Source organism: Trachypithecus francoisi, unplaced genomic scaffold, assembly GCF_009764315.1.
Source record: "Trachypithecus francoisi isolate TF-2019V2 unplaced genomic scaffold, Tfra_2.0 Lachesis_group14, whole genome shotgun sequence".
Classification (NCBI taxonomy): Eukaryota; Metazoa; Chordata; class Mammalia; order Primates; family Cercopithecidae; genus Trachypithecus; species Trachypithecus francoisi.
Window position 1 is genome coordinate 48,495,002 of NW_022681459.1, and position 14,056 is coordinate 48,509,057.

The 14,056-nt window shown below is 43.1% G+C and overlaps 1 protein-coding gene across 8 annotated transcripts in view; it reads left to right on the forward strand.

Annotated features, from left to right (window-relative positions):
• NF2 (neurofibromin 2) overlaps nt 1–14,056 on the forward strand; it is a 101,859-nt gene that overhangs the window by 24,322 nt on the left and 63,481 nt on the right. For 6 of the 8 annotated variants that reach the window (XM_033233165.1, XM_033233164.1, XM_033233162.1 and 3 more), the window contains exon 2: nt 12,467–12,592. The exons of the other annotated variants lie outside the window; for them this stretch is intronic. In XM_033233165.1, the coding sequence (XP_033089056.1) occupies nt 12,467–12,592 (126 nt within the window). The remainder of the gene's footprint in view (nt 1–12,466; nt 12,593–14,056) is intronic. 8 annotated transcript variants of the gene reach the window in all.

The following is a 14,056-nucleotide window of genomic DNA, read 5'->3' on the forward strand; positions in this document are numbered from 1 at the left end:
AGAACATTTTTGGTGCTTGTTTATTTTTAATTTCATAAACTAAAGTGCTGGGTTTTAAAATCCCAGAATTGAGTTTTCTCCGAGCTGCTGATCTTTCTAGCCAGCTGGTGATGAGGCTTCTCAATTCTTGTTACAGGATGATGTGTTCTGTCCTCCTGTCTGTGCTTTGTCTAATTTAGGTTCTAAATCCACATGTTTTAGGAAACTTTTAGCACATCAAAATTTATTACCAAAGTAGTGCTGACTTAAGGGAAAAAAATTTTCATGAAATCTTTAGTCACTCGTGTTGACTCAAGGTGCTTGTCCTAGTGCAGGAATCTCTGTGGCACCACTAGGTGGTGCCAGACTGCATCATTTCTAAAGACACAGCCTTTTCTCTTCCAACTCTCGCTACTGTTCTCTCTTTTGCTTCTTTGCCAAATTTGAACCTAGCTTTGAAAAATTCATATAAACTTTCTCTTAGTGAGTTATGTTGCTTATAGCTTTTCCCTCCACCTCGCCTGTTTTAGCCTTGTTTCAATAGTTTCGATAGTTGGACATTCAGATAAACTTAAAACTGAAGCCTGGAGTAATTACTAAACGTATCTCGACTGATCTGTGGTTTTAAATTCACCAACAGTACATCTCCCTACTATCTTAATCATATTGATTTTGAGATTAAATCAGTCTCATAAATATGTTAGTGTTCAGCCCACAGTAGTTCTTATCCATTTGCAGACTTTTTTTTTTTTTGAGACAGGGTCTCACTGTCACCAGGCTGGAGTACAGTGGCTCCCTCTCAGCTCATGGCAACCTCTGCCTCCTGGGTTCAAGTGATTCTGCCTCCACCTCCCGAGTAGCTGGGACTACAGGCGCATGCCACCATGCCCAGCTAATTTTTGTATTTTTAGTAGAGACGGAGTTTCACCATGTTGGCCAGGATGGTCTCAATCTCTTGACCTTGTGATCCGCCTGCCTCGGCCTCCCAAAGTGCTGGGATTACCGGTGTGAGCCACCACGCCTGGCCCCATCTGCAGATATTTTTACCAGTCCTACCCACTCATGCCTATACCTTCTAATGTTATTAAAGTCAGTTTTATTATCATTGATGACCATGAAACTTAATCAAAAGGTCAAGCTAGAAACAGAATATTCAAAATTTATTTCCAGGCAGACGTCTGAGTTCTATAGAAGCTGGTTCATGTGAATAGATCATGCTCTAGCTCTGTTGTGCTGGGAGCTTTTTTGAAGGAATGCATTGTTACATACTAACCACAATTTTTACATTGTCCAGGGCAGGAGTGATCAGTTGGTTGATACTTAGTCAGGAGTTGTGTTTCATAGTCTGGTAGTTGTTACCTGATGTTTAGGCATTTGAAATTTAACCTTGTGCCTTATTTGTGCTGAATTTACTATTGTTTCCTATTTGTAGTGCTCTGCAAAATTATTCTCAGTATATCACACATTTGTAATTATTGCCAATTACTGAATATCAGTAACATGCTAGGTGATAATAACTTCTATTTTTCAGCAGCATTATCATTCCCAATTTCACTACATCAGAGAGTTCATTATTATACAGTCAACTCATGATTATTAGGAGTAAGGAACATAATAGCAGATGCTGAATGAGGGAAAAGAATGTGAATCCACACATAAACTAAAGGTGAAGTCATTTACATCCCTGAAAATGATTTTAAGATACAGAATGAGATGTTAAAGGATTAAAAGAAAATTATTGTAGCAATGAAAAAGTGCAGCATGGTTTATACAAAGTCATGTCAAGCTTATAGACTCAGAGGGTGGTATTAATCCTGAAAGACCACTGGATGATTATGGAAGCCAAGACCCAAAGAGGTTAAGTGACTTACCCAGCAAAGCCAGTTTGGGTGTTTTATAGCTGTTTGACAGAGCTATGATTGCTCTCATGTTGTGAGCTAAATTCCAAAGATAGAGATTGTTGTGTTTGCTTTTGTGGGGACTGTATTGCTTTTATAGCACCATGGTTGTATTGTTTCTCTTTGCTTTGTCATCTGTCAGTCAACTTTGAAGCGAATCTTCTTTGTTTACAGCATAGTAAAATATGGTGATTGCATGGCTCATAAGAGATTTACAAATGAAGAAACTGAGACCCGGTTGAGCTGCATGGCACACCCGAGTCATAGACTTGTGTGTGGTTGAGGCAGAGAATCTAGGATATAGACCTCCCTGCTGGGTTTCTGCCGCTCCCATAACTGCTCTGCACTTCAGCGGGAAAGATGCCAGAAACTGCAAGCATAAGGCCTTTTTTCCCCCTAAAAAACTGTAATTTATTTGGTTTTGAAAGACTTATCAGAGTTTAAAAGCTCCATTTTGTGGCTTCCCAAGGTGCTGTGATTTGTTTCTTACTAGTCTCCTTTGTTCTGTGGAAAATTTTCTTCTTTGGTTCTTTGAGATTTAGATTTCCTTGCCAAAGTATTTTTAGAGAGAGGAAATCAGTATGTGTCACCAAAGGGGTAAAATATATACCTTAAGGCCTAATTGTGCAATTACATTTTTAATAACGAATGTCATAAATTCTTGCTTCATTGCAATCATTACTTAGAAGACTGTTCTGCTCAGAAGCCTCATCTAGTTATCACGATTATCATCAACATCGTCAGCCAACCACAAGCATCAAGCATTTATGGAGTATCCACAGATTATGCAGCACTTGCCAGGGTTCTGGGAGACTTAATCTGTATGTGTGTGTGTGTGTGTGTGTGTGTGTGTGTGTATACCCTTCCCTTCAAGGAGTTTGTGATCTGCAGAATTGGAGGAAAGACAGAAAACTTGGGGAAAGACAAGTACCTCATTTTTCAATACATGTAAAGCCCATAGTGATTCATGTATGTGGTAATGGGGGGTGTGGACAGCAGGGAGACAAAGGGATGGATCTTAGAAAGGTCTGGTTACAAATAAGTGGAAGCACATAAGTTTGCTGATGTGGGAGGACATAGGCTGGATTGTAATAAGGTAGAGTAATTGGTTGAAGGAGGGAGGAAGCAATTGATGAAGAGTTGAAGGTAATAATTTAAATAGATTTGGCATAATAACAGAGATGATTGGAGAACTGGGAGAAGAAAATTACTTGCTGTAGTTGATTATGGCAGAAACTGACAGGGCAAGAGATTAGAGTTGGGATTTTTGCAAAGAGGAGGTTTCAAGTTTGTGGTATCTTTTTTTTTTTTTTTTTTTTTTGAGATAGTCTTGCTCTGTCACCCCAGCTGGAGTGCAGTGGCGTGATCTCGGCTCACTGCAACCTTTGCCTCCCAGGTTCAAGCAACTTCTCCTGCCTCAGCTTCCTAAGTAGCTGGGACTACAAGTGTGCGCCACCACGCCCAGCTAATTTTTACATTTTTAGTAGAGACGGGGTTTCACCATGTTGGCCAGGCTAGTCTTGGACTCCTGACCTCAGGTGATCCACCTTCCTCAGCCTCCCAAAGTGCTAGGATTACAGGCATGAGCCACTGCGCCCAGCCTCCACGTATGTGAGATCTTGCCCAGATTTAAATGAAGGATGTAGGGTTCAAGATTGGTAGAGCGGAGGACAAAAGTCTCCCTCTCTCCCTCTCTTTCTCTTTTTGCTATGATCTATTTTTTTTCCCTGCACTTCTTTTCACAGGTGTTGACCCATGATCTATTTCTATTTGGAGGATCTCTTTTTCCCTCACGTTGAGAATAATGATTGAGGTGTGGTGTATCCTTTAATTATGAAAGGAAATGGCATGGTGGTTTTGTGGTTTAATCATGAGACACAAGAACAACTTTTGTTGTGTGGTGATACCATACCCTGAATTGAGAGTATCAGTGTTAGATGTACGTTACAGTTTTGTATCTTCTTCGCTTAATCAGAATAGATTTTAATGGAATTTATTACTCACTTACTGCACAGCAAAATTACTTTTATAACTTTCCATTGTGTGTTTTTCTTGTAAATTGAGGTATTTGGCATCGTTTTTTTTTTTTTTTTGAGATGGAGTCTTGCTCTGTCCTCCAGGCTGGAGTGCAGTGGCGCGATCTCAGCTCACTGCAAGCTCCGCCTCCCGGGTTCACGCCATTCTCCTGCCTCAGCCTCCCGACTAGCTGGGACTACAGGCGCCCACCACAGCGCCTGGCTAATTTTTTGTATTTTTAGTAGAGACGGGGTTTCACCGTGGTCTTGATCTCCTGACCTTGTGATCCGCCCGCCTCCGCCTTCCAAAGTGCTGGGATTACAGGCGTGAGCCACCGCGCCCGGCCTGGCATCTATTTTTCAAAACAGACAAAAGTTGTATTCAGGTGTGGATCTGGTACATTAGCATCTTAAATTCTCAAGTCTCCTATAAACCTGTTCTCTTAGGCCACCTATGACTGCAGAAATCAGTTATGGATAAACATTGAGAGGGGAAATCACATCATCCTTTGTTTTCTGTTTCTGAAATAATGGCAGACATGTGGCCCATGTCCTGAGCCTGGGGAGGCGCCGTTCCTTTTGTTGCTCTATCTGTATGGGAGCTAACCTTTTGACAATTTTTTTTTTTTTTTTTTTTTTGAGACGGAGTCTCGCTCTGTCGCCCAGGCTGGAGTGCAGTGGCCGGATCTCAGCTCACTGCAAGCTCCGCCTCCCGGGTTCACGCCATTCTCCTGCCTCAGCCTCCCGAGTAGCTGGGACTACAGGCGCCCGCCACCTCGCCCGGCTAGATTTTTTTGTATTTTTTTAGTGGAGACGGGGTTTCACGGTGTTAGCCAGAATGGTCTCGATCTCCTGACCTCGTGATCCGCCCGTCTCGGCCTCCCAAAGTGCTGGGATTACAGGCTTGAGCCACCGCGCCCGGCCGACAATTTTTATGGTAAATGCTAGGGCAGCTTGTGGGCTAATTAGAAGAACTGTTAAGTGAATGCTGAGTTCGTCGGTTCTCTTTCATTTTCTGTGGAGGAGACAGCCAGTCAAACAGCATTCTTTGTGTGGCTGATAATTTAGCCCACCAGACCTCTATGAAATGGAATATTGCTTCTCTTTTAGCTTTTTCCATATTTTAGTCTTCTCTTTAAAGTCAACATTTCTCCATAGGTTCTAATACTTAGGCATTTCATATATAGTAGCCAAATTCAGTTCACTTTCTTCAAGAAAGTGTCCTTTTCAAACTGTGGCCTTTTCTTGTCCCATGGGTCTGGTTTCTTACTCATCCCGCACTGTTGTATCAGCAGGTACCAGGATTCGATTGTTGATGGCTGTATGTCCCAAAGAAAGCAGTGGGAGAAATGCAGCTGTCAAAGCAAAAAACAAATGGCAGTTTTTTTTTGTTTGTTTGTTTTTTTTTTTGTTTTTTGAGAGGGAGTCTGGCTCTGTCACCCAGGCTGGAGGTCAGTGGCCGGATCTCAGCTCACTGCAAGCTCCGCCTCCCAGGTTTATGCCATTCTCCTGCCTCAGCCTCCCAAGTAGCTGGGACTACAGGCGCCAGCCACCTCGCCCGGCTAGCTTTTTGTATTTTTTAGTAGAGACGGGGTTTCACCGTGTTAGCCAGGATGGTCTCGAACCCCTGACCTTGTGATCCGCCCGTCTCGGCCTCCGAAAGTGCTGGGATTACAGGCTTGAGCCACCGCGCCCGGCCACAAATGGCAGTTTTAGGGTTGAGTCTCAACCTGGCCAGTTGCAAGATGGCTGTTCAGTAGATGTTATTCCTAATGCTTCCCTGGTTAATAGACCTCAATCAGTCCTGCAGGTTATTGGTGCTGGTTGCTTCCTATAACAGAGGAGTACTGCATTCCAGCTATGTTCCTGCTGTGGAACATAAGTGCTTAGTGCTATTTACTTAAAACATTCTAGGTTGACAAATTACGAGCACTTCACTCTGGGTAAAGCTCATAAATTCAGCTCCTACAAAAAAATAGCAAGCTGACAGCACTTAGTCCTGTTTATGAAGTTCATACACATCTATCTATGATACAGGCACAAGTATATATCTATGAAATAGCACTGCAGCCTGTTAAAGTAATGGGTGAGCACAGCCACAAAGGTGAGAAGCATCGGACTTCCAGACTCCTCCCATTAGCCTCTATGCCTGAAGGGCACCTTGAGGAGGAGGTCTGTGGAAGGGAGCTTCCAGGCATTGGAGTCCACATTTGTGCTTTCTGCCTTTCTTCTTACCGCAAGTCACCTTTCCACCTCTCTCTTTCCTTCTGCAAAATGAGCATCTGCCTTTTAGCCTCCCTCTTCTTCACTAGGCTGAGATGAGGCAGGGAACTGTGGTGGATCCAGAGTAAGTTTGAACACTTTGGCTGGGTGGAAAGTGATGGGGTTAAATAAACATTTAATCAGAACCAGGAGCTGTTCTTTTGGCAACATGTTGAGGAAAAATGATACACCCTAACAAAAAGGCCCTCAAGTGGCATGAGTGCAGGGCCTGAAAGCCTTACGTGCCATCAGGTATCCAAAAAGGATGTTTTTAAACCAGAAAATAAACATGAAATTCATCCCACTAGTCCTAGGTTCTTGGAGCCCCGCAGGTATTGTTACAGGATGCATCACTGCTTCGAATCAGTGACTGAACAACCCAGTTCCTGATGAGCGTGGAGAGTCAGAGCTGTCACATGCACTGGGCTGAAGCTGCATATTCAGTACTGCATTGAACATTCAGTACTGCAGATAGGATAATTATGCTGTTTGTCAGATACTAGAAAGTGCAAAGAACATTCCTTCACTTTGCAACAGCTTGGACCCAAGTGGCAGACCTGCTGTTCCCTCCGGCTGGCATGACCTCCCTATTGTCAGCCCCTTCACCACAGCTCAGCTACCCCCTGGCTTTCAAGACACAGCTCAAACAGCATCTCCTCAGGAAAGACCTTACTCCCGGAGACCCACGCCCAAGTTGTGTTGCCACAGCACCCTGTTCTGTTAGCACTTACCAAGTTGCATTTTTTGTGGTCCATTTACCTGTCTTCCCTGTCAGACATGAACAGGGACAGTGTCTTGTCCTCAATTCATCATTTATCTCCTGTTTTGAGCACAATGACCAGGACATAGTGGATGCTCAATAAAGGTTTGTCAAATGAGTGATAGTATGGTTAGCTCAGTGAGAATTGATGGTGCCCTTTGTGATCTGTCATCCATCATCCTTGGTGTGAAGCAGGGCTGGGAGGCTTTAAACAGTGCCACTTGAGAATCTAAGGAGAGGAGGCAGAGTTACAATGAACAATAACTACCCCTTACTGAGTATTTATTTGCTGTGGGCCAAGCATTGTCTTAGGGTTTTTAAATGTATCAGGGCACTTAATCCTTCGATCAGTCTGCTAAGATGGGTTCTGTTTATTATCCCCATTGCAAAGCACAAGGAAGTTCAGTCACTTGCCCAAGGTCACACAGTGACAGTGCAGAGATTCATACCAATGGTAGATAGCCATCACTTATCTATATTCCTTTTAGACTAGTTCCTGGAATGATTAAGCCCTCATGTGCTGAGGCATCCATCTTAGGTAACAATTTAACTTCTTTCTTTTTTCTAGAATGGTACTAGTGTGTTCCATACTTGGGAGAATGGAGAAAATGGTCACCAGACATTCTGTGTTTTTTGGTTCAGATGAGAGAGGTAGAGTTAGTTGACAAAAAATTGATGTTATGTATTTTTATTTTATTTTATTATTATTTTTTGTTCTTGATTTTAGATGGTAGTTTTGGTCCTTTTGGAAACACAGCATTATCCTCCAGCCAGACTGAACTATCCTACTCCCATTTCATGTAAGGACGACTGACCTCTTTTTTTGCCTCTAGATCTGTGCATATGCTATTCCCTCTGCCTGGAACATACTTACCTGCTTGCTCCTCCTTCCCCAAGCCTAGTCTTCACTTGGTTCCTCTTTTCTACCAGGAACCAATTTAGATGTCGTTTCCCTACCCATCCAGGATAGGAGGTTCCCACAGCCCCAAGTGTCCTTGTGGTGGCACTCACAAGTGTTGTAGTGCTGAAAGCCCACTCCTGGGGTTTTATGTGTGCAGTGAAGGAGATGATTATCTGTTCCCAGCCAGTTCATATCCTAGTCCGTTGAGAGTAGAGACTTGTTTCTTATTCTCTATTTGTCCCCTGCACCTTGGGCAGTGCTTGGACACAATGTGTGTGTTCACTATTTGTGGAAGAAGTGGGTGAGTGGGAGTTAACTGGCTTTAAGTCTTTGAATTTTGAGTTTTTGAAGTAGTCAAGTCCATCCTGTGGACAGCCATTGTTTGCCATGTCTTGTATGTACACACTTGCCTGGGCACTGTGGGGAGCAGAAAGAGGACTAATACTGCCCTTGTGCTGAGGCACCTACAGTCTCAGGAGATGTTCAGAGGACAGTGAGTCACTTCACAGCATCAGCATGGTGTAGTGGATGAGTGATGACACTGAAGATGAGCTTGGTCATATTCTGGCAAGTTGGCCGACACCTGGAAGCCCCGTCGACACCCCAAGACCTCTTTCCCCAGGGTGACCTGAGAACCACCCAGAGCAACTGTGACCAATGGTGCTTGTTTTTTATTTTTTATTTTTGAGACAGAGTCTCAGTCTGTCGCCCAGGCTGGAATGCAGTGGCATGATCTCGGCTCACTGCAAGCTCTGCCTTCTGGGTTCACACCATTCTCCTGTCTCAGCCTCCCGAGTAGCTGGAAGTACAGGCACCCGCCATCACACCCGGCTAATTTTTTGTGTTTTTAGTAGAGACGGGGTTTCACCATGTTAGCCAAGATAGTCTCGATCTCCTGACCTCGTGATCCTCCTGCAATGGTGCTTGTTTTTTAAGGAAGTAGAAACCCAAATTAGGAAGACTGAGCAAACCTCATGCATTTGGGGAAGGGCTTGTTGAAAAGTGGAACCTGATGTAGGTAACAACATGTTGAAGTTAAATTTAACCAAACAGGAAAACTTCTTAATTGCTTAAAGACAACATTTTATTTTATAAGTGGAATTAGGGCTTTAAATCAAATATGTTTGGCTGTGTTTACTTGGTTTCCTCAGGCACCTTCACTCCTCTTGTCTAAAACTTAATTACTTGTCTATCCCTGCCAGATTTGCTGCTTCTCCTTGATTCCCTCTCTCCTTTAGTGGAACCACCTGGTACTCAAACCAGACACACAGGTGTCCCTCTTAATTCTGTCTCCTCTGGTCCTGTTCAGGCACCTGTTCTGTGACTCTGCCTCTTTTCCGTTTCTCAGGCTGCCTTCTCTCCCTTCTACTGCCTTCCTTATGTCAGGGATTGGCCTACTTGCTGGCCTTCTTGATCCAGGGCACCTTTCCTTCAACTCATACACCAACCTGTTGTCAGAGCCCATCCAGAATGCAGATTGGAGCTTATGACTCCTCTGCTCAAGGATCTTCAAAGACTTCGTGGCTTTTGGCTGAAGTCGAGCCACCTGGTCCCACATGGAGCCCCATTCCCGCCATGTACCTCCTGTTTCAGTTCTACCAGATGACTAGCAGTTTCCTGTAGAAAGCATGACTTTTAAAAAAGACTTACTTCCTTCTCTCCTACATCTAACTCTCACTTGCTCTTTAAAGCCTTCTCTGACCTAGGTCTTGCCTATTTCTCCTGCAAAACACTGCTTCCACCATTTTGTAGCATCAGTGTCTAACATTGGTTGGCATGTAGGGTGTGCTCTATAATCCTTGTTGAAAGACTAAGTGGGAGGTAACAGAGGCTTACTTCACATTGAGCTGTAAATGAGCAATATCTGACTCTTCTGAGAATGGATTTTGTTTCAAACACTGGTTACTTACTGGAAAATGTGTCTGGGGAGTGCTGGACAGCAAAAACAAAGGGACCCCACAAAACAGGAAAAGAGGCACTCTAGGGTCTGTGGTTTGCCTATGTTAGATCACCATGAAAAAGGCCAGTGTGTGCTTTGTCAGCTGGCAAAGAATCCTGTGACTCAGTTTCCTTATTTGCACAAAAAGGGGATGAGTCTACCTTAGGTAATTGCTCATGCTCATTTCCAACTCTTGACAGTCTACGATCCTTTGTGTCAAAGTTAAAAATCTAAGTAGGGCATTCTGAATTGGTGTCAGAGTTGATGCACTTCTCCTCACTGTGTTGCAAGTGCCAAGGGGGACAAGTACATTGTCTTTTTGCATTCAACAAAGACAGTTTTGCATTTTAAAAACCAGGTAGAAGGGAATACAGGAAAACCGCATTAATACAATTTTATGCTGGAGAATTTAAACTCCCAAGTCAGGAAATTCACTCATCATTCCCGTGGCAGTTTTTGTTTCTATGCACTGCACACCCCCCTTGCAGACAGCCCCATCTTGCCAAAGCCCGGCCCCGCCATGAACATGAGTTACGGCAGATTGGGAATCATTACCTTGATCTTCTCAACCCTGGGGTGTTTAACTTTTCCAAGTTAATGCCTGTTCTTTAATGTTACATTATCTTGTAGCAAGGTAGTCATTTATAATTTATATACTAGAGCTGCCTTAAAATAGAGACAAGAGGATAATCAGCATCCTGAGGCTTCTAGTTTTCCAGAATAACATTTCTTCAGTGAGGTCTGCCTATAGAAATTAAAACTTTTGGTGAATTAAAAAGCCCTTTGTCTTATTGTCAGACTGGGAAATGGATGTGCCCGTTACTCAGCCTTAAAAAGGAGGGAGATCATCTGTTAAAAATGAAGCTCATCATTTTCTTTTATTCTTCTCAAAATAATCCCTAAAGATCTCAATCTTTATAGTGTTGCAGTGGCCCCACTATAGTCAGGGAGGAGACAGGGCAGAAGCTGAAGGATAGGAGAAACGGCGCTGCTAAAAGGTAAAAACCAGTATGCAGGTATGCATCTCAACTACTTGTCTGCTGCAGTCCTGATATTCTTCCATCTAGGTTGCTGCTTTGCTTGACTTTGACTGCAAACACAGAGAAGGAATGGGCTTTCCTGTTGAGTACCTTGTAGAGAACCCACTGTTCATTCATATGTGTTAAAAATAAAAAGCCTACTTGAAAACTTCCCTGTAGAATCAGGTTTTAGCAAAAACCAATCAGGTATTAGAGGTCTAATTTATTTTTCCCTTCTTGGTTTTATAGCAAGTCTCTAAACCTTAATAATTTTTTTTTTCTTTTGAGACGGAGTCTTGCTTTGTCGCCAGACTGGAGTGCAGTTGGCGCAATCTCGGCTCATTGCCATCTCTGCCTCCCGGGTTTGAGCAATTCTGCTGCTTCAGCCTCCCAAGTAGCAGGGACTACAGGCGTGCGCTACCATGCCTGCTAATTTTTTGTATTTTACTAGAGACAGGGTTTCACCATGTTGGCCAGGATTGTCTCGATCTCCTGACCTCATGATTCGCCTGCCTCAGCCTCCCAAAGTGCTGGGATTACAGGCATGAACCACCACGCCCGGCTGCCTAAGAATTTTTTTCATTTCTTTTCATTAGACATCTTCAGTGTACCAAGACTTTGAGTGGAGATTTCTAATGAGGGCAGGAAGGGATGGATACTTCCGCAGTTGAGTGGTCTCCTTTTTCCCATGTCTGTTGAAAGATTACTCTTTCATGACCACCATTTCTGTGATGCATCTCATATGATCCTAATGCACCTGAGTTTGTATTTGAATGTCCATCTGATATTTAGGGGTGGTTCGGGCAAGGAGGGGGCAAGCAGCAACTAAGGGGTTGTATGGGAACATCCTGGGTGGTTTAACTTGAAAGCCACTAGGTGGCAACATTTACTAAGCTGCCGGCCATTCTCTTCCCTTAAGACATTGAACTTGCTTTTCCAAATTGCAGATGGAATAGCTGAGAAGAGTTTAGTAGCCATTGCTTCAGGTTCTTTTGAAAGTGAGGCTATAGGATAAACACACTACAGTATATTGGTGTCTGTTCACCACCTGGATTTAGATACTAGGAGTTTGAAATTGCTCTGGGTGACTGGGTGAGTAGCTTCCCCTTTGGCCTCAGTTAGGCATCCTTGATAGGAGAGACCTGTGATTGGACTATCTGCTCTCTCATGGTTCTTTTTCTCCATGATTTACGACTTTGATTATAATTTCTTTACATTAAAAAAAAACTTGTAGTAAAACCAGTCTTATTTAAAGGAATACTAGCCTTTTATCAAGGGCAAAATAATGATTTTACAAAAAAATCAACAAAATTTCAAGGAAATGAATGTCCCTAGAAGCTAACCATCTCTTCAAGTTAACTCAAGAGGCTAGACTCTCCTAAATGAGGATGCTTATTTACCAGCTTTCCTCAATTAGCAGCTTTGAGGATGTTAAAATCCGTAAGGAACTGTCCAAGGGATGTATTGTGTATGCTTTGCAGTGATTAAGCCATTAAGCTCTAATTGGTATTTTCCCACTCATGGGTTTGTGAAGGAAGCTTTAAAATTATTTAGGAATTCAGTCCTCATCAGCTGTCTTAGTATCATCCCCACGTTTTGGAATCAGAGTGGGAGAGTGCAGAGAAAAGGTTTTTGTGCAAGTGGATTATGATTTTTGCTCACAGTGTCCTTCCCCATTGGTTTGTTATTGCAGATGAAGTGGAAAGGGAAGGACCTCTTTGATTTGGTGTGCCGGACTCTGGGGCTCCGAGAAACCTGGTTCTTTGGACTGCAGTACACAATCAAGGACACGGTGGCCTGGCTCAAAATGGACAAGAAGGTTGGGCTAGATCTCGATGAAACTAGTGGGGCTGATGTGTGCTTTCCAGTTTTTCCCTGAGCAGGCTCATCACTGGGGCGCTGTAGCTGTGTAGTAGAGAAGGGGGCACATTCCTGAATTAAGTCATGCAGAAAGCAGGACCTGGAGATGCTACTGGTTTCCTACTCCTCGCAGGCTCTCCTGGGCAAGCAGAAGTTACCAGGATTAGACTGCTGCTGGCCCTGGCTTCTTTACCCATTGTTACCAGCCTGATTGCTTCTGGCTTTATGCCTTTCAGTTAATGAATAAAAACTTTGTGAATAAAAATTACTGTTATCTTCTTATACTTAAAAATAACCAATTTGTGTCTTTTGGAGAGTATTGGGGCTTGTGTTCTTTAGGAAATTTTTAAAAGTCTTTTTGAGAAACACCATAGTCTGATGTGAATTAATCATTAATATTATCTATGGAATAGAGAGTGCCTGGTCCCCAGGGTGAAAGAATGTCCATTTTGTCCTCAGGATTCTCTGGGGCTTCTGAAGCATGGCAAAGCAAGCTGGGCTCCTGGCAATTTTAATGTGGCTTGGAAATGAATATTGCCTAAGGGAACGGCCCTCTGCATGGGTTCATATATTCACACAGAGATACACTTGCTTACTGACCTGCCTACCTAGCCATGAAAAGCAGGTTAGGAGTAGCACTGTATGCTTTTGTCAGTAACTCCTAAAAGACACCTGAACTTCAAAGTAAGTCAATGTCTAATTCTTACCCCAAATGATGCCCCCCAGTTGCCTACCTGAGCACGATAAATAATGAAAGCTTTCTATTTTTTTTTTTTTTTACCAGTTTGACTCAAAGCTTAAGTGTTCAAATTGTGTTCAGATATGTACACAGTAATCTAAATCATCATGTTGAAATCCCTGCTGGTTGTAAGTTCGATGGTAATTCCCAATAATCATGAGCATCTAAGTGCCACTGGGGGCCATTGTCAGTGAGGGTGTCATAGACCAGATTTTGAATCTCCTTGGCATTGCCATCTAGAATTTGGGCAGGAGCATAGAGAGTTATGTGTCAAAGACAGCAAAACTTTTTGTATATTTTTCATGATTCTTAGCAAAGTGAATTTTAGTCATAGCTGAGTGTAGGCCAAATGGATATTAGATTGGGGGCACCAGGAGCCATGGAACTTGCTGCTCAAGGGAAATACGTTACAACACGTTAATGGAGCCTTGTAGCCTGTCACATGGCATGTTTGTGTCTTGAAATTCACTCTGGAGAGCAGGTAGTTCAAGCTTTACAGGGGTGAATGGAATTGTTAGAAGATTAAAGGCAGTGGTTTACAGACTGTGCTTCGGGTATTTTGTGGGGCGTCTCTGGAGGTTCCTTGAAACAAAGGGTTGCCGTGATGGACACATTTTACTTCTGTTGCTCAGTTAATGTTTAGATGATTTCATAATGATCTAGTTCATCATCTCTAAGCTGTAT